Genomic DNA, 27,585 nt, shown 5'->3' with positions numbered 1-27,585 from the left:
ATTAGCAGTCACAGAGCCCTGTACAAGGCATGGGGAGTTAAACCGTCCCTCAGGTAGTTTTTCTTGTGAACCAGATGTCATGTGCCAAGCCCTGCCACTTCACATACATTTCCAGATAGCACAGCACTGATAAAGCTGTTCTGACTGAGCAGTAATATCAGAGCTTCCTCATTCTCACCTGCTTTGAGATTCCTTCAGGTAGAGAAAAGCAGCATATAAGAACCAACTCTTCTTCTTCAGTAATATCAGGGCTCTCTCAGGCTCACCTCCTTCACAGGGTGTCTGTTGTGGGGAGAGGAAAGGGAAGACAAATGTAAGCTGCTTTGAGACTCCTTCGGGTAGAGAAAAGCGGCATATAAGAACCAACTCTTCTTCTTCAGTAATATCAGAGCTTCCTCACTCTCACCTCCCTCAACAGGGTGTCTGTTGTGGGGAGAGGAAAGGGAAGACAAATGTAAGCTGCTTTGAGACTCCTTCGGGTAGAGAAAAGAGGCATATAAGAACCAACTCTTCTTCTTCAGTAATATCAGAGCTTCCTCATTCTCACCTCCCTCAACAGGGTGTCTGTTGTGGGGAGAGGAAAGGGAAGACAAATGTAAGCTGCTTTGAGACTCCTTCGGGTAGAGAAAAGCGGCATATAAGAACCAACTCTTCTTCTTCAGTAATATCAGAGCTTCCTCACTCTCACCTCCCTCAACAGGGTGTCTGTTGTGGGGAGAGGAAAGGGAAGACAAATGTAAGCTGCTTTGAGACTCCTTCGGGTAGAGAAAAGCGGCATATAAGAACCAACTCTTCTTCTTCAGTAATATCAGAGCTTCCTCACTCTCACCTCCCTCAACAGGGTGTCTGTTGTGGGGAGAGGAAAGGGAAGACAAATGTAAGCTGCTTTGAGACTCCTTCGGGTAGAGAAAAGCGGCATATAAGAACCAACTCTTCTTCTTCAGTAATATCAGAGCTTCCTCATTCTCACCTCCCTCAACAGGGTGTCTGTTGTGGGGAGAGGAAAGGGAAGACAAATGTAAGCTGCTTTGAGATTCCTTCGGGTAGAGAAAAATGGTATCTAAGAACCAACTCTTCTTCTACTTCAGTAATGTCAGGGCTCCCTCAGCCTCACCCACCTCACAGGGTGTCTGTTGTGGGGAGGGGAAGGGAAGGCAAATATAAGCCGCTTTGAGATTCCTTCGGCTAGAAAAAAGGGGCATATACGAACCAACTCTTCTTCTTCTTCATTATAGGCTCAATGGTCACCAGGATCTAGCTGTCAACAATTAATTGTGCTAAGGGGGTGGCGCAGCTTGAGTCTTAAAACTCGTACTTGGTTTCTCTGGCTGAGAATATTCATCTTAATTGGTCTTAACATACATTTTTCAGTGCTGGATTTTATGACAAATTCTGTTGACTTGATAGAGAAAACATTGAGCGTCTGTTCAAGGAATTTACCATTTTATTGCCTTTCGTGCTCTGCCACAACTGCCACTTAAAACGACATCTCAATTGGGTGAGATCATTAAACCCCTGTACTTGATTTTTTTTAAAGTATATGTAACGAGATGCATATAACTCACTGCAAATTACCAGGAAGCCAGTTTTCCACATGATCTGATTCAGCGGCAAATTGCCTATTTAATATCTGAGCCTAAATCAGAGGTTGAAAATCATGCCAGGCTTCTCAGCACAGCAAAGAGGTAGAAAATTGAGTTTAAGCTTCACCAAGGAAACAGAATCATAAGAGTTGGAAGGGACCTCCAGGGTCATCTAGTCCAACCCCTTGTACAATGCAGGAAACTCACAACTACTGCCTACCCACAGTGACTCCAATTCCATGCCCAGATAATGCCTCCCAGAATCCCTGGCCAGTCTGGCCTGGAAGAAATTCAACTTCCTCAAAAAAAGCAATCGACATTTTAAAACACACACACACATACTCACACATATATATAGTCATTAGGCTAACTTTAAAGAGGCAGCTCTTAAAACGAATGAAGTTTGTATGCAGTGGCATCTGGTGGACGTTTGCAAGTAGCAGAGATTTTTAAAATCTCTGCCCGTGCGGCAAACAAAACATGAAAAGAAGAAGAAGAAGAGTTGGTTCTTATATGCCGCTTTTCTCTGCCCGAAGGAGGCTCAAAGCGGTTTACAGTCGCCTTCCCATTCCTCTCCCCACAACAGACACCCTGTGGGGTGGGTGAGGCTGAGAGAGCCCTGATATCACTGCCCGGTCAGAATAGTTTTATCAGTGCCGTGGCAAGCCCAAGGTCACCCAGCTGGTTGCATGTGGGGGAGTGCAGAATCGAACCCAGCATGCCAGATTAGAAGTCCGCACTCCTAACCACTGCACCAAGCTGGCTCTCAGTTACAGAGAGATACAAAAAGATACAAAGACGGAATTGGGGAGAATTTGCTGGGCAGAAAACCTGTTCCAAAATTACACGCTCTTTGTTTATCAGTCTTTTGTGGCGTGCAGCCTGCCTGAGCACTGATATTTAGCAACGTTTAGTCTTGGGGAGATCAACACGTTATGTAATTTCCCACATGTGGGTCTATTTACTCTTGGACTAATAGACAGAATATTAAGACTGAAGGCAGCACAGCCCGTTTTCCAGCACTTGGGCAATATCCCTTGGGTGGGGAATTGCCGAAGGGGTTTACCAGCTCAGAATTGATATGCGGAGTAGGATTTTGCAGATTTCTTAGAAACGCTCAGAGGTGTAAATGACCGTGATTAAACTAGCATGTGAGGGACGACATTTATTTCCCCCTTGCAAACGATCATTCAGAACTGAGTCTTTCCCCTCCAGATGGACCACCCATTTCGATATAAAAGTTTCAAAAGGCTGAATTGGGTTGTTTAGTTTGGGGCGGGGTGACTTTCTCCTAGTTCTTTAGGCCTAAACGTACAGTATGATAATTATATCATTTCATATTGCCATGGAACCAGGTAGGCGTGGGAGAAATAAATCGCCTATCCGTAAGAACAAAAAACTAAGGTCTGCAGCAATTCTCTAGACTCTGTTATTACCTTCAGATCAGTGTTTCCATCTCAGTATATAAAATATACGGCGCTCCCTCTGTGGTTCGCAGGAAGTTTGGTCCCCAGTTGCCGTCAGCCCAGAGGAGCACTTGGCTATTACCAAATATCATTTGGGCCCTTGCAGCAACTACATGCAGATAAGAGATTAATATTTAACATATCCTTTTTAAGTAGCTCTGCACACATTGAGCTGTCTCTCTCTGTTGCTGATGGATCTCAGCCAATCTTTGCAGGGGTGGCCCACCCATTAGCAGGGTTTCAGGTCCCCTTCAGCCACGGGTGTGGGGTGGGGAGTAGGCTTGCAAGATCCAGGTTGGGAATCACCTGGAGATTTGGGGATGGAGCCTGGGGAGGACAGGGACCTCAGTTGGTTACAATGTCATTGAGGCTACCCTCTAAAGCAGCCACCTTCTCCAAGGGAGCTGTGATTCCAGGGGAGCTCCCACCTGGAGGCTGGCATCCCTACCCGCTAGGCATCAACAGGCAATTGTCTAGGAGACATCGAAAATGGCATGCCCCAAAGCCCTCCCTGAACTAGGACCCCACAAAAGCTGACCCTGAGCCTTGGCCTATCTGGATTGAGGGGAGTAGATGTGATTGGAATTTGCATGGTCTCTACGTGTGTTGTTCATCTCCCTGAGTCCACTTTGACAGAGAGGGTGGTCGAGAAATTCAAATAAATAAGTAAATCTGCTTTCCCACTCTTGGGGCAGCAGTTTTTGTTCTCTACCTCATGGAGAGGGAGGACCTTCCAGACCCTCAGTGGTGGCTCCTGCCCACCTTCTGTGAAGCAGCTACTGCTCCTGGTTCAGGGTGTTCCTGAAAAGGTCAGGTGCTCATCTGAGGATGAGGAAGCTCAAAGAGGTTGGGGTGGGAGGGGGTCATTTGAGAGTGGAGGCTCAATTTCCTCTTCTCCAGGCTGAACATTCCCAGATCCCTCAGCCTTTCCTCCTAGGGTTTGTTCCCCAGGCCCTGGATCATCCTCGTTGCTCTCCTTTAATCCATCGCAATGTTGTCCACATCCTTTTTGAAGGGAGGCCTCCAGAACTGTACAAAGAACTCCTGGGTGTGGTCTGACCAATGTGGTCTACAGCAGGAATATGACATCTGACTATTTTCGTGTGATGCCTCTGCTGATACAGCCCAAGGCTGCATTCGCCTTCTTTGCCACTGCATCATGCTGTCTGCTCAATATTTAGCTTGCAGTCCACAAGTGCCCTAAGAGCCTCTTGTGGCGCAGAGTGGTAAGGCAGCCATCTGAAAGCTTTGCCCATGAGGCTGGGAGTTCGATCCCAGCAGCCGGCTCAAGGTTGACTCAGCCTTCCATCCTTCCGAGGTCGGTAAAATGAGTACCCAGCTTGCTGGGGGGTAAACGGTAATGACTGGGGAAGGCACTGGCAAACCACCCCGTATTGAGTCTGCCATGAAAACGCTAGAGGGCGTCACCCCAAGGGTCAGACATGAGCTGGTGCTTGCACAGGGGATACCTTTACCTTTACCTTTACCACAAGTGCCCCTTCTTCTCTGCACTCGGGAACTGAGTGCTCACAAGTGCCCATGGATCATACAACCACAGGGGGGAATGTAACTTTCCCACAGACTGACAGGAGGAAAGAAGTACGGCAGTTGATTTGTGATTACATTCTTTTGGCTGGCATGACAGGTGGTGGGCCGGAGAATGGCAGAAGTGCTCGACCACCTGCGGCCCAACGGGAGAGAAGAAACGGACGGTCCTTTGCATTCAGACGGTGGGGCTCGATGAGCAGGCCTTGCCTGCAGAGGACTGCCACCACCTGCTCAGGCCCAAGAGCCAACTTTCATGTAACAGAGACATCCTTTGCCCGTCCGACTGGACAGTGAGCAACTGGACTGAGGTCGGTTCACCACCCTGTCACATTTTTCATCTATCGTTGCTTTATTATTTATATTTATTGGATTTATTGACCACCTCTCTCGGGTCAACTAGCTTGCAGCGGTTTACAACACGTTAAAACAGTAAAAAGACATAATAAAATGATGATAATAACAATTGCCGAACCTAATCCCCTAAAAATTCATAGTCGATTCGACAGACCCATCCTGGCCCAAACCGTCAGGACAGATGCTTGGAGGAGGTTAAAATACATTTGTAGTTTTGCTTGTAGAAATGCCAAAGTATTAGACCCTTTTCACTAAGATGTACATGCTCAGAGATCGATATTCTTTAATCTTCAGATTTACAGGTTGTCAAACCATTTCTTCCTTACCCTAAAAAAAAAACACCAAAGGATTTTCACTATACCAGAAAAAGCAGATATTAAATTTTCTCTAAACAAAATAACAAACTTAAGTATTTCAGCCAATTCTAACAACTTAACAATCCCGTCTTCTATTATAGGTAAGTTTATATGTTTCCCAGTTCTATACATATAATTAACATCAGAAGTTGGTCATCTATGTCAGGTCTCAGTGGAAACGAAATCCCTGCTTCCGTCTTTATCCCTTTCCTGGTGGTCTTTCAAAAGGAAGATTATTGGTCTCTTAAGGTGTGACTGGACTTGAATTGAGATCTTTATGCAGACCAACAAAGCTAACCTCTGAAACATACCCATCTGGCGATTTGCCAGGCTCAGCTTCCTCAATAGAAGCCTGTTCTTTACCGTCAGAACATTTTCTGGACCTCTTAATCTAAGGTCCATTTGCAGCACTCTTTGAAAACACCGATTTCTTCTGTGGGCTTGCGCAAATGTTACTTAGCATTACGATTCGGCTGGGAAGGAGGTATGTATGCTTGCCATCTGCTTCCCAGCTCATGGGAAACGGTACACTAATTTCACAAACGATTATAAAACTGGTGATGGGGCAGCACAAGCCTTGGTCTCCTTTGGCATCAGCCGGCATATAGAGCTTCCCCAAAACTGCTCTGTTTACTCCCTGTTCCATGCGGATTTATGTCTGAACAAACTGTGATGCTTCAGTAATTGGATTAAACAGTGGTTTAATTTTGAGTAATGTTTTTGACGTTCTGCAACATCTGTACTAACGACTCTGTTTTCAGCAGAGCCACGTTTCAATTTCCTGCGAAGCAGTTCTGGTCTGGGATGACAGTTTGCGTCTATTAAAAAGTCATGTGCCTACAGTGGCGTACCGGTTGCACGTGGCTCCAGCAAGAATGCAAAATGTGCATCCAAGGCAATCAGTCATATTGACAAATTAAATTGATGTTAAATTGTGTGGGTTTCTTTTTTTCCCTGTTGGGGATATAAATACTGAGTAAACTTTCAAGATGTGAGGCCAGAGGCTTAGTGAGGGCAGCATGCCAGGCATTATTGCAGCTTCTTGTCATAGTCCCATTGTATACGGCACTGGTCAGACCACACCTGGAGTACTGTGTGCAGTTCTAGAGGCCTCTCTTCAAGAAGGACGGAGATAAAATTGAAAGGGTACAGAGGAGAGCGACGAAGATGATCTGGGGCCAAGGGACCAAGCCCTATGAAGATAGGTTGAGGGACTTAGGAATGTTCAGCCTGGAGAAAAGGAAGTTGAGAGGGGACATGATAACCCTCTTTAAGTATTTGAAAGGTTGTCACTTGGAGGAGGGCAGGATGCTGTTTTTGTTGGCTGCAGAGGAGAGGACACGCAGTAATGGGTTTAAACTACAAGTACAACGATATAGGCTAGATATCAGGAAAAAGTTTTTCTCAGTCAGAGTAGTTCAGCAGTGGAATAGGCTGCCTAAGGAGGTGGTGAGCTCCCCCTCACTGGCAGTCTTCAAGCAAAGGTTGGATACACACTTTTCTTGGATGCTTTAGGATGCTTTGGGCAGATCCTGCGTTGAGCAGGGGGTTGGACTAGATGGCCTGTATGGCCCCTTCCAACTCTATGATTCTATGATTCTATGATTCTAATATTCTATGATTCTATGATTCTTATCAGCTGCAAGCTCAGGGCAAAAGACATCTATTTAGTACTGCTAGCAGAGGAGGAGAAACCTAGACCTACAGCACTAGACATCAGGAGTCAATGAGATCTCTTCTCTGGTTTAGAGTGCTCCTGCACAAAACATTGGTACAGTTAGAATGATGAGCTTAGAAGTCCTTCAAAGTCCCTAGCCTTTCTGAACTCACCTTGCAATTGATGTCTGTGACAGTGACTCATTTTATCACCAGGAGGCGACTGAGAAAGGCAGCTGTTTCTTTTCCCGTAGCACATTCATTTGTGCCACTCAAAGCGCGATGGCTGTTCGTTAAAATTAAAGCTTGTATTTCACGTTTATAAATATGTGCCAGTTAACTATGTTTTTTACTTGAGAGGGCAAAATGGAATCGGAGGTGCTCTTTTAAGACGGTCTGTCTGTTTTGCAGTGTACAGTCACCTGCGGTGGAGGGATACGTACCCGGAACGTGACGTGTCCCAAAAACAATGAGGAGCCATGCAACGTTTCAAAGAAGCCGCATTCCAAAGCTCTGTGTGGGCTCCAGCAATGCCTGACCATCAGGAGACTGCAGACCCCACCTTTCAAGGTGCTCGGCGGAAAGATAATCCGAACAGGAGCTAACCCCAGGAGAGACCCCACGGACAAGCTACCCACCCCAAAACCCAGCCAGAGAACCACGACGCCAACAATCCCCGGATACGTGACTTTGACGCCCACGTCCTTTATGAACATTTCTCAAGAAGAAGACTCAGAAGCAAAAATATTGCAGAGCAATTCCAGCGGCTTGAACGTTCCCAGCAATTTTTCTTTTGTATTTAGTGGCATCAGTCGCCAGCAAAACAGCACTCCTTGGCCTGTGACAAATCATTCGAGTATTCCAAGTTTAAAAAATGTGGCGAGTGCATCCACAGAACTGCACAACTCCTCAAAAAGCGGGCTTGGGCGTTGGACTTCTTTTCCAATTAGCCTTCTGCCTCTCACTGTAGCTCCAAGCTATAACCATTTAAAAGATGTATCTCCTACAGTGTCTAACAAGACTGGTGAAGGAGCAACCGAGAGTGCGCAGAGTGAGTTGCTGACAAGATATCCCCCTACTGTGGGCAGCAAGACTTCAGAAATCTCACCAACGGGCTACCAGGTTTCTAATGACCCCCTAGCAGGAACAGGTATCTCTTTGACAACAGTAGGCCTCCAGAAGTTCCATGTACAACTAAGCACACCTGCAACAGCAGGTCCTGTTATGGTGCACCCAACACAGTCAAATGAAACAGTCGGAGGTTGGTCTTCAAACAGGAGAGAACTGAAACCACCTGCCAATGAAACAGCTGTGCCGTCCACAGAAAATCCATTTTTGAGGATCAAGAACATACCAAGGAATGAAACCTCCATGGAAATGTTGCCAAATGCCTCCGACTATCCAGAAGAGTCCAGGGATTTGCAAACAGATGCTTATTGGCTGGTGGGGAACTGGAGTGACGTAAGTGTTGGGTTTTTGAGTTAAGAGAGATTTGTGTCTGTATATATATGCTACCTTATAGCCACAAGCCTTTTAAAGCCTGTGTGCAACAATAAAAACAGATAATCATGATCAATAAAACAAGCAGCGATTAACATTAAGAACAGAGCGTCAGCAGTTAGCACTTTAAAGGTACACAATTGGCAGCTGATGAAATACCCAGATTAAAGGAAGTGCATTACTTAGTTTTGTCCTGACCTGGATAGTCCAACTTACCCTGATCTCATCAGATCTTGAAAGCTAAGTAGGGTCAGCTCTGGTTAGTACTTGGATGGGAGACCACCAAAGAATAAGAGCTGGTTTTATACCCTGCTTTTCACTACCCAAAGGAGTCCCAAAGCAACTTACAGTCACCTTCCATTCCTCTCCCCACAACAGACACCTTCTCTGAACCTCTCCATTGCCAGAGAAAGGGTAGAGGCATTTAAAGGGTATATTCAAGCAGCTGATATGTCATTATCAGCTGCTTAGTGGGACCTTTAAATGCTCCCCCCAGCTTTTTCTGAGGGAAATCTAAATAAATATGAACTTTTTTGCAAGGAGTGTCAAAATCATCAAAAAGGCTTTTTCCCCCCTCCCCAAATTACTAAAGGTAAGGCTATATGCGGCCTGGGTCCTAGCTATCTATGGGACCGCTTGTCTCCTTATGCCCCCCCTCCCGCCATAGGGCTGTGGGTATGAATCTGCTGGTTATCCCGGGGGCCCAGGAGGTACACCTGGCCTCGACCAGGGCAGGGCCTTTTTGGTCCTGGATCCCACCTGGCAGAATGAACTCCTGGAATAGCAGAGGGTCTTGTCGGAGCTCTCTGGATTCCACAGGGCCTGTAAGACAGAACTCTTCCACCAGGCATGTGGTTGAGGCCAGACTGAGACTGGGGTAATAAGATTTTCCCCCTTTTTTCATCACACCCCCCCTCAGGCAATTATCGCCGGAGGTCAGTGATTGGGCATTAAAACTGGGAACGGAGGAGTTGAGGTTCTGGGTTCAGGTGAAGTGAGGGTAACTGTGTGCCGCCATTAAGTTGCTGTGATTCTATTGTAAGGTATTTTTAATCATATTGTAGTGGATGTTTTAAAATGTTTAAATGTTTAAACCGCTACGAGCCAGCCTGGTCGAGAATGGCGGTATATAAATTAAATAATTAATAAATAAAATTACAGGGGTGGGTTGGGGCATAGTTTCACTTCCGCCCTAACCCAAACGGAGAATGTTATCCCTGATAAGAAAAAGGAATGCAATTTCAACTCTGCTGCGATGCTTTAAAACACAGCACAGAATCAAACATCCTTCTTTAATTAAAAAAAACACAACAATCTTGAAACAGAAAAACTTTCTGTTAGCGATTTGTTGGTGCCTTTTGGACAATTGTCAAGAATTGCTTGTTACCCAGTAAGTTACAAATTTCTGGGAAGCTCTGAGGTGCTATAAAGAAATTCTTAACAGCTTGTGAACACAGTTAGAGAAGAAGAAATTGATGTTGCCCTAGTTTACAATTCATCATAAAATTGTCAAGCCGACGAATAAGAGCACCGCAGAGACTGCAACATAACAGAACAGCTCTGTCCAGCTGTTGTGTACCTCTCAAGAATTCCCTGTATGAGAGATAATGGAAACAGCTAGTTCCACACTGCCTGTGAAGCCAAATGCTTAGCATTTAAGCCAGTTTAGAAGCTCTTAAAATAAATAGGATCCTGGAGGGACTGTGGCAGAACACACATTTTACTATTAGCAATCAGATCTCTCGCCAAGCCACCTAAACCAAGCGTGCCCAAGCGTTTTTAAACCTTCAGGTACTTTGGGGATCCTGACGTCCCAAATGAGCACAGTTACAAAATGGCGGCCGTAAAATGGCTGCTTCAGGAGGTAGAGCCAGCTACTGAATGGCTGCCCCAACTTACTGTCTTGTCACACCATAAAAATCCTAGTTAGGAAGGGGTGGCTTAAGTAAAGGTAAAGGTATCCCCTGTGCAAGCACCGAGTCATGTCTGACCCTTGGGGTGACGCCCTCTAGCGTTTTCATGGCAGACTCAATACGGGGTGGTTTGCCAGTGCCTTCCCCAGTCATTACCGTTTACCCCCCAGCAAGCTGAGTACTCATTTTACCGACCTCGGAAGGATGGAAGGCTGAGTCAACCTTGAGCCGGCTGCTGGGATCGAACTCCCAGCCTCATGGGCAAAGCTTTCAGGTGGCTGCCTTACCACTCTGTGCCACAAGAGGCTCTAGGGGTGGCTTATAAATCTAATAAATAATAATAATAATTTATGCTGATTCGAGTGGATAGCCGTGTTGGTCTGAAGCAGCACAGCAAAATTTGAGTCCAGTGGCACGTTTAAAGCTAACAAAGATTTATTCAAGGCATGAGCGTTCGTGTGCATCCACGCTGAGCTATTGTGTTTGAGGAAGTGTTGTATTTTGTTGTAATAATTTGTATTGTGATGGCTGCCGCTGCTCAAGCCATATTTTCAAAAATCTGCACAGCCAACCTGGGCCCAGATGAGCCAGTGGTCTAGCTTGTTATGGTCATGTATGGTCCTTGATCCATTTAATTTCAAGCAGTTTGATCCAGTTTAAAATGAGAGTTGTCACCAAAAGGTTGACAGAAATAAAATGAAACTAATTAAAATAAAATAATCAGAGAGGCAAGACTCCGCTCTGGCCAAACGTGTGAAGGTTTCCAAAGGAGGTCAGAAGAATTTAGAAACAACTGGTGAACTTTCTCAGTGGTACATGCTTGGGTTGCCGAAAGCATTTTGCCTGTTGTAAAATCTGAAGAGAATTTGGGGTTTGCTTTTCAGGAGAACCATCTAGAGTTTGTTTGAGGAGCTCTGAGTAGCCTTATTGTGACCTCAATTTATTTCAGTTTTGTAGGCCTCCATGTGAACACTCTCAAACTGGAGCAGGAAAGCCATGGCTCTGACATCATCAGCCATTAGACTCACAAATACTTCCCTAATCTCCCTTTCTGCTGCCAAATCCCTCTTCTGTTAAGATGCCTGCCTGCCAGCTGGCTGAAGGCCTAGGCCCTGGCAAGGACCACTTCCAGGCTGACCTCATGTCGGCCTGAAAATTAACACATGATGGATTTCATACACTGATAGCATTTGTGGCTGAGAAGTGGCATAGAAACAGCACGCTAATTCTGTCACCAGTATTCGATGGAGGTGTCACAGTGGTCCCCAACATTTTTATCACCGGGGACGGGTCAACCCCTGCCTGGGCAGGGGTATTTTGCCGAGGGACGTTACCGCCAACTGAGCCCCTGCTCCGCTTGCTTTCCCGCCACCTGTTGGGGGGCGTGCTGCCAGCAGCAGCTGCGCAGTGCCACGCCAAGGGGGAGCCCCAGCCATGGCGGCCACTAGAGAGCACCAAAGGTGAACCGGCGGCAGAATGGCAGGGCAGCCCCCTAGGCAGCAGCCGAGGAGGAGGACGAGGAGGAGCCACGGCCTGGCACCAACTGATCTACGTACCGGTCCCTGTCTCCAGACCGGGGGTTGGGGAGCACTGTATTATAGCATAGAGCCAAACTACATGAAGGATCCCTGTGTGTATCATCTCATGTGTAATTCAAGTGCAAAAAAGGATCTGGGGCAATATCTATTTATTTATTTTAATTTGTCCCCTGCCTTTCTCACTAAGAGTCAAGGCGAAACCTCAGAAGTAGTGTGATTGTGCAGAATGTGGTTGGGAAGCATAGCTGTGGACACGCCCACCCAGGGCCCCTCCCATCCCACCCTCTTCAGGCCCATCATTGGCCATTTTGAGAGCGTAGGTGGGTCAACATGACCAAATATGGGCATATAGTCCAATAAATGTCTAACAAATGTTAATAATATATAAAAAATTAATTTGCTCCCACCCATTCAGAAAACTCACTTCAGAGCTGTCAAGAAACCCCAGGGTTTCACAAAAACCTGGCCTAAAGATATAGGAATACAAGCAAGGCCTAAGAGGTGAGACAACTGGGGTACCCAGCTTTATAGTTTCATGGTTTTTCTTTATTTCTTTAACTTATAATTACATACCGTCCTTCCTTTTGGCTCAGGGTGGCTTACGTTGAAAATAGAGAAATGCCAATACAAGTTCTTGCCGTGATACATAAACATTCATGAATCCACCACATAGATGCAACTTACAACTGTTTTGGCATTAAAAGGCATAACTTTACAGATTCTGCCTCTGTGTAAGAAGTTTACCAGACTTTGGGAGTGTTTTTCAATTTACACTAAGTGCAGGCTGGTGGTGGGAGGGGCCCCTGGGTCTTTAGCTCTGTTTTCATTGGCCCCGACTGTTCTACTGTTTTTATTGCTTTATCAGTTTATATTTATGGAGCATTTGAAACTGTTGTATGCCACCCTGAGCCTATAGGAAGGGTCAGTTTAAAAATGTAATTAATAATAATTATTATTAATTATAATTAATTATAATTTATTATCAACAACAACAATAGTAGTAATAACAACAACAACAACAACAACAACAATAATAATAATAATAATAATGGCCTAAGCCAGCCAACCAGCTCCTTTGGCTGCAGGCTTCTAGATGTGTGGTAGAATTTTACATCACCGTGTCTACAAACACAAATCTGAGATCTGCAGGGGATGATTTGTTCCACCCTCACAGAACTGAGAAAATTTGGGGGAAATTCTTTCCATTTGTGACCCTGAAAAGCTCATCTCCATACTCAGATTCAGTCAGGTAGGACAGAAAGGGGGAAATGGATTAGAATAATCACAAATTACATAAAAGAGTGGTGGGATCTGAAAGAGCGCTTAATGCCAGGTGCATATTTGTCACTCCCGTTTCTGAGCTGTCAGGATTTAGAAGAAAGAGCAGCTGAGGCAAAATGGGGCCTAGAGGAAGGGAAGAAAAAGACCTTCTCAAAGTCACTGAGGTCAGCAGAGAGTACCCTCTCACTGCTCATGATGCTGCAGATGTTCCAGCCTCTGGCTTCAACAAAGAGACCATCATTTTCTGTTAATTTCTTGCCTGCATTAAGCATGATGTCTCAAAGGGAAAAAATGCAAATTAGCACCTGATTCCATTTCTTCTCTGCCCCCATGGGCTGCAAATGAGGAGCTCATTTCAGAGGCCACCAGAGCAACGCACTTACAAAGTCGCAGAACTGAAGGCTTTTTTCCCCTGTGTCTTTTTGTTCTTCTTTTTTTTGCAGTGTTCCACCACGTGTGGTGTGGGGGCTTTTTGGAGAGCCGTCGAATGCAGCACCAAGAACGAATCCGACTGCCAGCACCTTGAGAAACCCGACCCAGCCCGAAGGTGCTACCTCCCTCCCTGTGCCCAGTGGAAAGCCGGAGAATGGAGCCAAGTAATACCCCTCCAATGTGTTTTATTTACTACACTTCTGACTTATTTTTTGGGGTACCAAGAGAGATCTCCAGACACACATTTTGCTGGCCTTAATCCAGGAGGGGGGCAAATCGTGCAAACCCCCCCCCCCCAGCACCACCAGCCACAGCACGTTTCAACAGCATTTCCACTGGGAATTGACAGCTGAAATATGGCTGAGGATTAAGGTTCCCAAGTTTGGGGGGGGGGAGATACCTGGAGGTTTTGGAGGTGGAGCCTGGAGTGGGTGGGATTTGGGGAGGGACCTCAGCTGGGTACACTGCCATGAAGTCCATCCTCCAAAGCTGCCATTTTCTCCAGGGGAAATGATCTCTGTAGTCTGGAGAACAGTTGAAATAGCAGGAGATCCCTAGGCCCCACCTGGAAGGTGACAACCCACTGTGAGTGCCTACATGTGCATCTATTTCATTTATACCCTATGTTTTCCCTCCAATTGAAACCCAAAGCAGCGTACATCCCTCTCCTGTCTTTCATTTTATCTTCACAACTGGCCTGTGAGGAGGAGGAGGAGGAGGAGGAAGAGGAAGAGGAAGAGGAAGAGGAAGAGGAAGAGGAAGAGGAAGAGGAAGAGGAAGAGGAAGAGGAAGAGGAAGAAGAATAAGAGTTGGTTCTTATATGCTGCAGCTTACATTCACCTTCCCTTTCCTCTCCCCAAAACAGACACCCCATGAGAGAGGAGAGGCTGAGAGACCCCTGATATTCCTGCTCGGTCAGGACAGCTTTATCAGTGCTGTGTCAAGCCCAAGGTCACCCAGCTGGCTGCACGTGGGGGAGTGCAGAATCGAACTTGGCATGCCAGATTAGAAGTTCGCACTCCTAACCACTACACCAAACTGGCTCTCTCTAGGTAGCCTAGACTGTGTGGCTGGCCCAAGGTCACCCACCTTCCGTGGTCTGTGTGGGGATTCAAACCTGTGTCTCCCAGTGTTGGAATGGTGAACAGATCTCTGCAACCAGTTTGTTGAACCCTTTGCCACTTATTGTGGTGGAGGAACAGAACAGAAAAAAGAGAAGGAAAAGAGGGCATTGCCTTGCCCCACTGCATAAGATTCCACCTTCGGCATGCCTTGTGAGAGCAGCTTTCAGTGAAACACTGAAACACCATTAGGCTTTAAAAGAAAAATAAAGTTTACATGCTCAGATTTATGTAAAGATATACAATGTTCATTGATCTGTCCTCTTGTCAGATCAGGGCTACAGAAACTTAGCAAGTTACAAGAATACAGTCCTTACATAACGGAGACTCTCAGAGCACAAAGAAGTAATGCATCTCCGAATACAAAAGGCTCATCTTCCATTGAAGAGAGGAAGTGTACAGGCCAACCTGAAACAAAGCCCTCTGAGTTTCTCAGAGGCAAGAACAGCTCAAACTGATTTCTTGATGGAGTCTGCAATTCCTGAGCTGCAGCCAGGCATCTCTCCTGAGCATATGACCAGGACCCTTGCAGTGTAGAAACACCAGCCCTACAGAGTCGGCCTGGACCAAATAACTCGCTGATTGCATTTCAACCCCAAGATCCCAGTCCAAAGTTCTTAACCACGACACCACCTTAGCTTTCAGGTCATGGAAATCCTGGAATCACCAGGAGGAGTTAGTTCTCTATAGTAAATATGTGACCCAGTTTTCTTAGCCACAAAAACAATTGTCACCATTCCCAGGCCAAACCAATCAAGCCTGGTTAAGGAAGAGAGTCTAATCAAATCAAGACTCACCGGAGATAATTTTAATGCCAGTACAGAGTTAATTTTCATGCAGTTGTTTTTCTGCTTGTCATCCTGGTCTATTTATAGTACTTTATTTTGCTCTTTGTTCACACCCTTTCAAGGTTCTTGGTAAAAATGTCTCTTTTCACATCCATCCATTGATGCGTTTTCTTTCTCGACAGAATGCCTTTCGTGTTTGCAGCTGATAAATAGATTTTAAAGGGCTGACAGATTCTGAGTCTTCTCAGAGGCATGTGCCCCAGATGATCACAGCTGTAGGATAAAAGGAGGGCATAGCACTTAACATTCTTGACCACTGGAGTCCCTACAGCTAAGTTCAGACATAGAATCACAGAATCATTGTTGGAAGGGGCCACACAGGCCATCTAGCCCAACTCCCTGCTCAACGCAGGATCAGCCCAAAGCATCCAAGAAAAGTGTGTCTCCAACCTTTGCTTGAAGACTGCAAGTGAGGGGGAGCTCACTACCTCCTTAGGCAGCCTATTCCACTGCTGAACTACTCTGTGAAATTTTTTTTCCTTATATCTAGCCTATATCGTTGTACTTGTAGTTTAAACCCATTACTGCATGTCCTTTCCTCTGCAGCCAACGGAAACAGCATCCTGCCCTCCTCGAAGTGACAACCTTTCAAATACTTAAAGAGGGCTATCATGTCCCCTCTCAACCTCCTTTTCTCCAGGCTGAACATTCCCAAGTCCCTCAACCTATCTTCATAGGGCTTGGTCCCAGATCATCCTCGTCGCTCTCCTCTGTACCCTTTCAATTTTATCTACATCCTTCTTGAAGTGAGGCCTCCAGAACTGCACACAGTACTCCAGGTGTGGTCTGACCATTGCCGTATACAATGGGACTATGACATCTTGTGATTTTGATGTGATGCCCCTGTTGATACAGCCCAAAATGGCATTTACCTTTTTTACCGCTAACATAACATGGAATGATGGCTTATTTGAACCACGTGAAGCCAGGATTTGGCTCACAGAGTCCAACTCTACTTTTATTGTCTTTGCTGCTCACTGCCCTTCCCAGCAGAGCCCCAGGTGGTGACAGGAGGTCTCCCGCAATTACAACTCCTCTCCAGGTGACAGAGAACCATTCACCTGGGAGAAAATGGCCACTTTGGAAGGTGGACTCTGTGGAATTGAAGTCCCTCCCCAGACCCCCCCTCCAAAATATCTAGGTGTTTCCCAGCCCAAAGCACATAACCTTAGCCCCCCCCCCCTTGGTGTCCTCACCTGCATTTCAGTGAGGGAGATACTGGGGAATAAGCAAGATCAAGCCAGGATGTTTGCTCTCATGCAACCTGTGAATAATCGGCTGATTAGAATCCGGATTAGAATCTTCCATTCTTAACTACTCCACCAAGCTGGCTCTCCATAACAGCCTTTCCAGTCACACACAGTGTCCAACACAGTCAGGGGAGGGTGTATGATCACTGGATGGGGGAAGGATGCACAGTGGCCTTGGGAGAGGAGAACGCAGCCAGGTGAGCAGGGAAGTAGAGGTGGGAGCCTGAGTTGGGCAGAAGGCCTTTCTGTGCAATCCAGACCTGCCACCAGAACCACTGGCCTCATGATAGTGACTTGAACTCTCTCTCTCTTTCTCGCCTATGCAGTGCTCCGCTAGTTGCGGTGGTGGCTTCAAGACCCGGGCGGCTTATTGCGTAGACGTCCGTGACAGCAGAGCGCTGAGGCCGTTTCACTGCCAATTAAAAGGACGCAAGCCGCAGCTGAACGTGAGCTGCAATCCAGAGCCCTGTTTGGAATGGCGTGCGGCAGCATGGGACGAGGTACGTTGTCTGGACAACAAGGTATTGAGAAGAGCAGTGAAGCATCCATGATGGGCAAAGCCATTATACTGCATGGTGGTTTACCTGCATGTAACCTGGAAAAGGGGGATGTGGCTGATTAATCAGGTGTAACACTTCCGCTTGGGGATGCAAACCTTGGCTCGGCTCCAAGGCCTTCCAGTTGCTGGTTCCAGCTTGGTGTAGTGGTTAGGAATGCAGATTTCTAAATCTGGCGAGCCAGGTTTGATTCCGCGCTCCCCCACATGCAGCCAGCTGGGTGACCTTGGGCTCGCCACAGCACTGATGAAGCTGTTCTGATCGAGCAGTAATATCAGGGCTCTCTCAGCCTCACCTCCGTCACAGGGTGTCCGTTGTGAGGAGAGGAAATAGACGGCGATTGTAAGCCGCTTTGAGACTCCTTCGAGTAGAGAAAAACAGCATATAAGAACCAACTCTTCTTCTGTTCCAATTCCCACATTTTAAAAGCAAACCGATCAAAGCAAACCGGGTCTTGAGTGGTGCCGTCACTTTGTTAAGACAGACTTACTGGCATAAGAGGACCTTTACTTTGAAAGATCTTCCCTTAAGTCCTGGAGGTCGCTGTAAATAATGCTTCCTATTCACATCAGTAACAACAAGTCTTCTTTATTTCATATGTTTTTGGGACTGGGCCCGGGCATGCAAAACAGATTTCAGACCGAAACGGGGGATTCCTCACAAGCACAACCATGTGGCTTGCTCTGCCATGCCTCTTTGATTCAGATCTGCTTTGCTGTAAAAGAATTCTAATGCCTGAGCTATGCTTACCTCCCATTTTGTTGATTGTCCGGCCTCACTGTGCAAAATCCGCACACATTGAAGGATGTCCTTTCAGTGTGCTTTTGCAGATGGACCTCTCTGTGCCGAACAGGAAAATCTGCTTCTAAAGTGCATTAAAACTGCATTATCCACCAGCCACAGAATGGGTCCCTGTGCTAAAGACACCCTAGAAATAACACAAATGAAATAAATGCATTTCCTTTACCCCCCCCCCCAAGGGCTGGATGCAAGTTTTTGTCATGGTATGCATGCTCCCATCTCCCTCTTTTCACCTGCACTGTGCTGGCCTAGGAAGCTGAAAGTCAGCAGAAGGACATAAGTGGTCTTTGAGTAGAGGCTGGGCCATGAAAAATAAAAGCACCCCTTCTCTCAATCCAGCCTATTCTACCTTTAGCCATTGGTTTGGAGCTTAGAGGCAGCAGCACAGTCTAGGTCAGGGGTAGTCAAACTGCGGCCCTCCAGATGTCCATGAACTACAATTCCCAGAAGCCCCTGCCAGCATTCGCTGGCAGGGGCTTCTGGGAATTGTAGTCCATGGACATCTGGAGGGCCGCAGTTTGACTACCCCTGGTCTAGGTTGTTCTGACCACCAGGAACTGGGGACTGAGAACAGGTAATGAATAAGTAACAATTATGCCTCCCCAAGGCATCCTTCTAGCAAACCAGGAAGCTGAGACAGATAGCCTCTTGGCCTGGCTAAGCAGTGTAGATCTCACGTCCTCTTGACACAGGTGCGTTGCCGATCTAAGTGTCCTTCGGTAAACTGATTGCCTCCCTTGCAGTGCTCTGCTTCGTGTGGCGGAGGCATTCAGCGACGAGCAGTGCGGTGCGTCAGTGCAAAAGACAACGTGCCTAAAGACAAGAGCCTGTGTGAACATCGCTCCCAGCCTCCACATTCTCGGAAGTGCAACCGACAAGAGTGCTTGGAAACGACAAGTGGGTTTAACTCCGTGACACTTGAACCGTCTTGTTTTTAGTAGGGCCGATTGTTTCGTTGGGATTCGTCTGATGTCGCTTTAAAAACAGCAGACACAAAAGCATGGTGTAGTGTTTAGGAGTGGCGGCTTCTAATCTGGCGAGCCGGGTTTGATTCCTTCACATGCAGCCAACTGGGTGGTTTTGGCTAGTCACAGTCCTGATAGTGCTGTTCTCACTGAGCAGTAATATCAGGGCTCTCTCAGCCTCCCCTACCTCACAGGGTGTCTGTAGTGGGGAGACAAAAGGGAAGGTGAATGTAAGCCTCTTTGAGACTCCTTCAGGCAGTGAAAAGTAGGATATAAAAATCAACTCTTTTTCAAAATGCAACACTGTGTTAGGCAGAATCCAAATTCATTTCATTAGGAGCTATAACATGACCATGACTATTACATAACACTTGGATAGAATCATAGAGTTGGAAGGGACCTCCAGGGTTATCTAGTCCAACCCGCTGCGCAATGCAGAAATTCACAAATACCTGCCGACCTACAGTGACCCCAATTTCATGCCCAAGTGATCCCACTACCACCACCACCCAAAATCTCCACAATCCAGTCTGGCCTTGAGGAAATTCACCTACCAGCGGCAATCAGCAATTCCCTGGCTATGCAAGGAAGGGCCACAAGAGACAAACTCTGGCACATCCCTTCCTGCCCACCCACTCACCATCTGCCTAAGTTCATAAAATCAGCATTCCTTTCAGATGACTATCTAGCCTCTGCTTAAAAACATCTGAAAGAAGGAGAAGGGTGTTGAAATTGTTGATAAAGAACTCAACATATAAAAAGCTCAAAGATGGATTTCCGAATAGAAGGCCATTTCGATAAATCATGAATCTGCCAATTAGCGTTGCCAATTTTCTTCTTCAAACAAAGTGTTTCAAGCATTGTTATCAACACAGGGGGAACCTAAGCCTTGAACTTTATAATAATCCTTCTTATCATCTACATAAACCGATAGATTTCCCCAAGTGCATTCGGCTTTTGTGTCCGATGTATTTGCAGTGTGCCCCTCCCTTGTTGTTTGGCTTTAAAAACAGCAGCCACAAACACCTGGAGACTTTTACAGTGGCTACGCACACATCATGTCCACTTCAGGAAACAGGGAACCCTGCCTCTTGTCTCCAGAATGAAACTGACGTGAAATTAAAATTATTTCAGCCATATTGAGCACCGGGATTAAAGGTCATAAGATCCATGTCACAAACTATTAGAGCATTTCAGAGGATGGATGATATGTAGGAATGTGTTCTGCACAGAAAGAGGCTTTTCTCCACAAACTGGTTTTCTGGGATTAGGAACTGCAGGCATATAGAATCCTAGAGTTGGAAGGGGCCATACAGGCCACCTAGTCCAACCCCCTGCTCAACGCAGGATCAGCCCTAAGCATCCTAAAGCAATATCCTAAAGATGTATATCAGATGTGATAGAATATGTGGCCAGGTGCAAATGTTGTCTGTCCACTATGCGTGGCTTTCACTAGGATGTGGGCTTGGACATGCTCCGCCCACATTCCGGCACATATAGCATATAGATATATACCAATCCACCAGAAAAGAGAAAGATTCTAGTTACACATTAAGGACTAGTAAAATTTGTGTCAGGACATGAGCTTTCATGACTCACTGCTTAGTTCTTACTGTGCTCCTGAAGGCTTGCTCTTTTCTACTGCTACAGAGAGATTAACATGGATACCCCTGAGAGGAAGAATTTTGGACAGGTCCCCAGTCTCCGAGGAACAGGATTCTGAGGGTCATTTTGGGGGTAACACAGGAGGGGCGAGGTGAGAAAGACATAGAATCATAGAATAATAGAGTTGGAAGGGACCTCAGGGGTCATCTAGTCCAACCCCCTGCACTACGCAGGACATTCAAATCCCAGTCGCTCATCCATTGTAACCTGCCACCCCCTTGAGCCTTCACAGAATCAGCCTCTCTGTCAGATGGCTATCCAGCCTCTGTTTAAAAATCTCCAAAGATGGAGAACCCACCACCTCCTGAGGAAGCCAGTTCCACTGAGAAGCCGCTCTGTCAGGAACTTCTTCTTGATGTTGAGACAGAATTTCTTTTGAATTCATTTCATCCCATTCATTCTGGTCCGTCCCTCTGGGGCAAGAGAGAACAACTCTGCTCCATCCTCTATATGGCAGCCTTTTAAATACTTGAAGACGACTTATCAGATCCCCTCTCAGTCGTCTCCTCTCCAGGCTAAGCAGACCAGGCTCCCCCAACCTTTCCTCATACGTCTTGGTCTCCAAACCCCTCACCATCTTTGTTGCCCTCCTCTGGACCCGCTCAGGCAGAAGAAATCCTGCCATCTGTGGAAAACCTCTGGAGGATCTAAGCCACCATTTTTTACACATGACCAGAGCAGCATCAGGTCAGAGTTTTATAATGGAAGGAATGGAAAGGAAGAGAAAATGTAACCAGATTCAGATATGGATGGACATTAAGCAAACTTTGTCAGACCCCTGTTAGAGGTTTGTGAACAGATGTTCATGCCAATGTTTACTGTCACGAACTTCCATGAACTTGTAGAACAGTTTGCACAAACCGTGATGGTTCATTGATGGAGCGAAAAACAGGGATTTAGAGCAGGGCTAGTCAACCTGTGGTCCTCCAGATGTCCATGGACTACAATTCCCATGAGCCCCTGCCAGCATTTGCTGGCAGGGGCTCATGGGAATTGTAGTCCATGGACATCTGGAGGACCACAGGTTGACTACCCCTGATTTAGAGGGTCCTAGAAAGCTCATGCGCTCACACACATCTTCTCTCGTTTCAGGCTTCCCATGCAGTAAGGACAACCTGTCATCGACTTTCTGCGAGAAGCTGAGCGGTCTTAGCAAATGCTCCACGCCCTCTGTGAAACATCAGTGCTGCGCCACTTGCCAGAGATCCGGGGCTGTTCGCAAGACGGGACCTCGGAGCCGGCCACGCCTTCGACCATGACACGGTTGGGAACCAGGGTTGCAAAGTCAGATTTCAAACCTCAAAAATGCCGTGGTTTTCTGATGCTTCTCCTCCCGAGGTCTCATGAAAGCGGCCTTTGAGCTTCCAAAGCCGAGGACACCCCCACCTCAATCCAAGTTTGCAACGTGGGGCTTCTCTTAATTTGGTATCTTTTGTCTGAGATTCTTTTCACCTTTACCGTACCTGTCGGCCCACCTGTCCCCCTTTCTCCTGCCCACTCCTTCTTCATTCTGTCCTTGAAAGGTAGTTGTGGAGTCACAGCTCTGACTGGCCTTGGGTCTGGTTGGACTCACTCAGCTAGGTTGCTACCGAGACACCATTGGCTGAAGATCCGGGCCCTGGTTAAGCAAGGACAGTCAACGCACAGGTAGTTTTCTGTGGGTGCAATGAACACAGACGGACTTTGCATCCGAGTCTACCTTTTGAGGCTCATCAAGTCACCAGGGAGGGCCTTGGGTGCAATGATCCACGTCCTCAGCAAGAATCACTCATTTTTTAGAAACAGTTTTGTGATGATCTCTGGATCTGGGCTCTTGGCTTGTACCATTCTTAAATTTCCTTGAGCGGTGCTATTTTGAGAGAAAGAACATTTTTCAAAGTAGATGTCTCTTGAAAAAAGGATACAGACGAGGAAGAAAGACCTGAAGCAGCAACTTACAACCTAGCACTCCTAAAGTTGGTGCACAGTTAGAATCAGAGTTGGAAGGGACCTCCTGGGTCATCTAGTCCAACCCTCCACAAAGTGCAGGACATTTACAACCCTATTGCTCAGCCACTGTCACCTGCCACCCCTTTGCCTTCACAGAATCAGCCTCTCTGTCAGATGGCTATCCAGCCTCTGTTTAAAAATTTCCAAAGATCGGGAACGTACCAGTTGATGCAGATATAAGAGCTGCACTCAGACATCATAAGCAAACAGAGGTCAGTCTGCAATGGACACAGCCTTGCTGCTGTGCTTCCATTTGGCACCACTTCTTCCTGTCATCCTGGAGCTGTCAGTCAGGTAGTTTAGGGCCCCTGTCTGTTTATCACGTGTCAGTATAGCCCATCTGAATTCCTTCAGGCTAATCAGCTAGGTGTAGTGGTTAAGAGTGACGACGGCCTGTAATCTGGGGAGACGGGTTTGATTCCCCACTCTTCCTCCACATGCAGCCGGCTGGTCAACCCTGTGCCAGTCACAGTCCTGATAGAGCTGTTTCTCACAGAGCAGTTCTGTCAGGGCTCCCTCAACCCCACCTACCTCTCAGGCTGTTTGATGCGGGGAGAGGAAGGGGAGGCGATCCGTAAGCCGCTTTGAGACTCCTTCGGCTAGAGAAAAGCGGAGTATGAACACCCACACTTCTTACTCTTTGTATGCCTAGGGAAGAAATATATCTACCCAGATGTCCCCAACTTTCCGCCCCATGGCCACCACTCCCCCCTCTCACATCTCCGACCCCAGATTCTCTCAGCCCTCTCCACCTGGGATCCTTTGAACTGAGAAATGAGAGATTGAACCCGGAATCTTCACACCTGCTATGCAAACGAGGACTCCACCTACATTTCCCAGGGTGTTTGTCAGTCTGTATCGTGGGCTTCAATCGTGTGACGGCACCAGACCCTCCGCTGCTGCCGGGAGAGCCTTAATCCGAGAACACCTCCGAACTCAATTATTTTCCAACCAATTGTAGTCCGTTGAATCCCGAATCTCCATACAGGGGGATAAACTGCCAAAGTGAACTTGAAAGAGAAATGCCTCCAGGGTGTCCGCTTTGGCCAGAGACTCAAACTACGAAGGGCCGTTCCTCTCGTTCTATGTAGAAGAACAAATTAATAGAAGCACATACCTCTAAGTTAAGTGAGCTGTTTTGTTTTTAAAATGACGGTGCTCTTACGCCATGGTGCTGAAATCTGCATGGTGCCTAGATATATTATGCGGTCAGTGTCGATGTGATTTTAATCTCCATCCTCTCTCCGAGGAGACCTCAACAAGGGCGTTGCTGTGCAATGCCCATTGCCCGGCTTTTCGACGGTTACGGGATTTGCTTTTCTAAAGCGGCTTTGATCTGTGAAAATATGGAATGATTCATAAACCCTTATCAGAATAAGAATAATAATAAAAAGGATAGTTTGCTTCCGTGATGTCAAAAGGAGCTGTGATTGGGTTTTCTGCTTGTTAAGTGGGCAGGTTCTTAAGACACCATTATAGGGGGAAACTGCTTATCGACAGTAACTTGGTTTGTAAGACACAGGGGTGTAAGTCAGGAGACTGGCAGGGCGCTGTGAATCGATGTCCTTTTGTGGTCTGGCTATGAGCTTAAGCAGGTCTTGAGAGGCAGGGCAGGAAGGGATGAGTCGCTGTTTGGCTCTCCCGGTCCTTGCTGGGTAATTCTAATCACAGCTTTGGGGTCAAGAAGGAATATTCCTCTGGGCACAGGGATCAGGGCATGCAGTAATGGGTTTAAACTACAAGTACAACGATATAGGCTAGATATCAGGAAAAAAGTTTTCACAGTCAGAGTAGTTCAGCAGTGGAATAGGCTGCCTAAGGAGGTGGGGAGCTCCCCCTCACTGGCAGTCTTCAAGCAAAGGTTGGATACACACTTTTCTTGGATGCTTTAGGATGCTTAGGGCTGATCCTGCATTGAGCAGGGTGTTGGACTAGATTGCTTGTATGGCCCCTTCCAACTCTATGATTCTATGATCACTGGGGAGGGGAGGTTAGCTGAGAATTTCTCACATTGGGGAAATCTGGACTAAGCGAGCCTTCAGCTCAATGGTTTCTAACTACCCAGTAAATTAAGAGCTTATAGAATCCTAGAGTTGGAAGGGTCTGTAGAGGCAATCTAGTCCAACGTCCTGATCAATGCAGGATCAGCCTCAAACATCTAGGATAATTCTCTGTCCAGCTGTGGTTTAAATACCAGCAGTGAGCTCACCACCTCCTCGGGCAGCCTATTCTACAGCTAAACTACTCTGACTGTGAAAATTTTTCCTTGATATCTAGCCGGTACTGTTCTTGTTTAAAACCATTACAGCAGGTCCTATCCTCTGCTGCCAATCTATACTTAGAGAGCCATCACGTCCCCTCTCAACCTCCTCTTCACTAGGCTGAATATTCCCAAGTCTCTCAGCCTTTCCTCTTAGGGCTTGGTCCCCAGGCCCTGGATCATCTTCATCGCTCTCCTCTGCACCTTCTCCATTTTGCCCACATCCCTTTTGAAGCGAGGCCTCCAGAACTGCACACAGGACTCCAGATGGGGTCTGACCAATGTGGCATACAGCGGGACTACAGCATCTTGCGATTTAGATATGATGCTTCTGTTGATACAGCCCAAGATTGTCTTCACTTTAAAGCAAGGGGTCTTCCCTGCCCTTTAGCTCAGGGGTAGTCAACCTACAGCCCTCCAGATGTCCATGGACTACAATTCCCAGGAGCCCCTGCCAGCGAATTGTAGTGCATGAACATCTGGAGGGGCGCAGTTTGAGTACCCCTGAAGGATCAGCCTTGATTCCTGGAATGGAGATCTGTCTCCCCTCCTTTGGGAGAACCATTCCGCCTCCCTGTTTGCACAATGCAGCCTTCCCAGGGACCGAGAAGAGGAAACAAAGCGAAGCATCTCTGCCTGGAGACTTAAATTGCAGCCCTTGAACCACCCAAGGCGCCATCCCGGCTCGGCTCTTTCCTCATTATCTTGTCACCGTCACAAAGCCAAGTTGCTCTTTTGCCCTTTGCCAAAGTAAACATTTCTGGGCTGCAGAAAGCAAATCCGCAGGGTAACGAAATTTGCACTTGCCACTCCGGCTGTCAAAACACAAGTGCTTCAATGACGCACATGGGGCAGCCCAACACAGCATACATGAAGAAGAAAGTGCTCAAAGGGTGGGAGTGGTTAGGAGTGTAGTGGTTAGGAGTACGGACTTCTAATCTGGCGAGCTAGGTTTGATTCCCCGCCCCCCCCCACATGCAGCCAGCTGGGTGACCTTGGGCTCGCCACAGCACTGATAAAGCAGTTCTGATCAAGCAGTGATATTTGAGACTCCTTCTCTGGTAGAGAAAGCGACATATAAGAACCAACTCCTCTTCTTCTTCCCCCGCTGCTGTCACCCTGATAAGACTTCAAATCCATCCTTATTTGTAACATAAACCGAGGGAACGTGATGGATTTCTCAGTGAATGTGGTTAGTAGTCCAACATAGTCGGGGCCAGCCTGCTCACCAGACAGCCCTAAACTGCCACTAGGGTGCCAGAGGTTGGGGCGCTGGTCCATAATAGTCTGTGCTGCCTTCTTAAGGCTAGCAGTGGCTCTAGCTTTCTTAACCAGGGTTTCGTGACGATCCTGGGTTTCCCGAATGGGTGGAAGTTATTTATTTTTTTTATTTGCTAAACATTTAACAGGTGATAGAATCATAGAGTTGGAAGGGGCCATACAGGCCATCTAGTCCAACCCCCTGCTCAACGCAGGATTAGCCCTAAGCATCCTAAAGAGATATGATTACAGATGGCCATGTCAACACACCTCCCCCTCCCCCAAATGGCCAATGCTGGGCACATGCAATGTTTTGCCTCCCAATTGTATTCTGTCTCAATCACACCACTTCTGGGGTTTCTCAAAGCCTGAAGAATGTTTCAGGGGTTTCTCAAGAGTAAAAAAGTTGAGAGAGGCTGCTTCAGCTCAGTCGTTCACACCGCCGTCTGCCGAATCCTTTTAAGCTGGAGATGCTGGGGATTGAACCTGGGACCTTTGGCATACCACAGTCTGGGTGGGATAAAGCTGTCTGGAAGAGACAGCCACAGCAGTTAAGCCTCTGGAAGCAAGCGATCTTCTCTTCCTCTCACTCTCGCATGATTATTTCTAGGCACTGCACTGCCATCTGTTGCTCAGTAATGAATTCAGAGGCAGGAATTTACAGCTTTTTTTTTTGGATACATCACTTTGTGGCTCTTTGTAGTCCACGGGAATCCATCTCCAAACATACAGGCGTGACATCTGGCGATTGGGACAAGTTGTCACTAAGCTGCAGCTGGACAGAACTGCGGCTTTGCGGCTGAATTCAAGCATTTCCCTCCTACCTCCCTGTGCCTCATGCGTGACATTTGACGGAACGCTTCCAAGGTTTGATCAAGCCCTTGTTGGTCATGGCATCTATAAGCAGGCCGCTTGACCAATCAAGTTTTTATTCAAGGTGCGCAGTGAACCCGACAAAGCGTGCATGCACATCAAAGCTCATACTTTGAATGAAATTTGGCTGGTCTTAAAGGTGTCCCTGGACTCAAAATATTGCTCTGCTGCTTCAGTCCAACATGGCGACCCACCTGGATCGATCTTAGGGAGGTGAGCTGTAAAACCTAGGGATTCTCAGGTCCCACCTAGGGCAGGGGTAGTCAACCTGTGGTCCTCCAGATGTCCATGGACTACAATTCCCATGAGCTCCTGCCAGTTTGCTGGCAGGGGCTCCTGGGAATTGTAGTCCGTGGACATCTGGAGGAC

General features: G+C 47.0%; 1 protein-coding gene and 1 long non-coding RNA gene across 6 annotated transcripts in view; one reads left to right on the top strand and one right to left on the bottom strand.

The window, feature by feature from the left end:
• LOC143842160 (uncharacterized) overlaps positions 1 to 3,132 on the bottom strand; it is a 55,126-nt gene extending 51,994 nt beyond the window's left edge. For all 4 annotated transcript variants that reach the window (XR_013233005.1, XR_013233006.1, XR_013233007.1 and 1 more), the window contains exons 1-2: positions 3,020 to 3,132; positions 179 to 282 (exon numbers count right to left, since the gene is read on the bottom strand). This is a non-coding gene — a long non-coding RNA (uncharacterized LOC143842160). The remainder of the gene's footprint in view (positions 1 to 178; positions 283 to 3,019) is intronic.
• ADAMTS12 (ADAM metallopeptidase with thrombospondin type 1 motif 12) overlaps positions 1 to 24,371 on the top strand; it is a 164,900-nt gene extending 140,529 nt beyond the window's left edge. Inside the window, exons 18-23 of one of the 2 annotated variants that reach the window (XM_077346955.1) lie at positions 4,695 to 4,905; positions 7,375 to 8,424; positions 13,639 to 13,791; positions 17,173 to 17,346; positions 18,948 to 19,101; positions 21,927 to 24,371. In XM_077346955.1, coding sequence (XP_077203070.1) covers positions 4,695 to 4,905; positions 7,375 to 8,424; positions 13,639 to 13,791; positions 17,173 to 17,346; positions 18,948 to 19,101; positions 21,927 to 22,093 — 1,909 coding nt within the window. In that variant the 3' untranslated portion in view covers positions 22,094 to 24,371. Of the gene's footprint in view, positions 1 to 4,694; positions 4,906 to 7,374; positions 8,425 to 13,638; positions 13,792 to 17,172; positions 17,347 to 18,947; positions 19,102 to 21,926 lie in introns of those variants that run through there. The other variant, XR_013233003.1, reaches the window with a different exon arrangement.
• The last annotated feature ends 3,214 nt before the right edge of the window (positions 24,372 to 27,585 follow it).

Source organism: Paroedura picta, chromosome 7, assembly GCF_049243985.1.
Source record: "Paroedura picta isolate Pp20150507F chromosome 7, Ppicta_v3.0, whole genome shotgun sequence".
Classification (NCBI taxonomy): Eukaryota; Metazoa; Chordata; class Lepidosauria; order Squamata; family Gekkonidae; genus Paroedura; species Paroedura picta.
The sequence above is the reverse complement of the archived record's forward strand: the minus strand, read 5'-3'. Positions and strand labels throughout refer to the sequence as shown.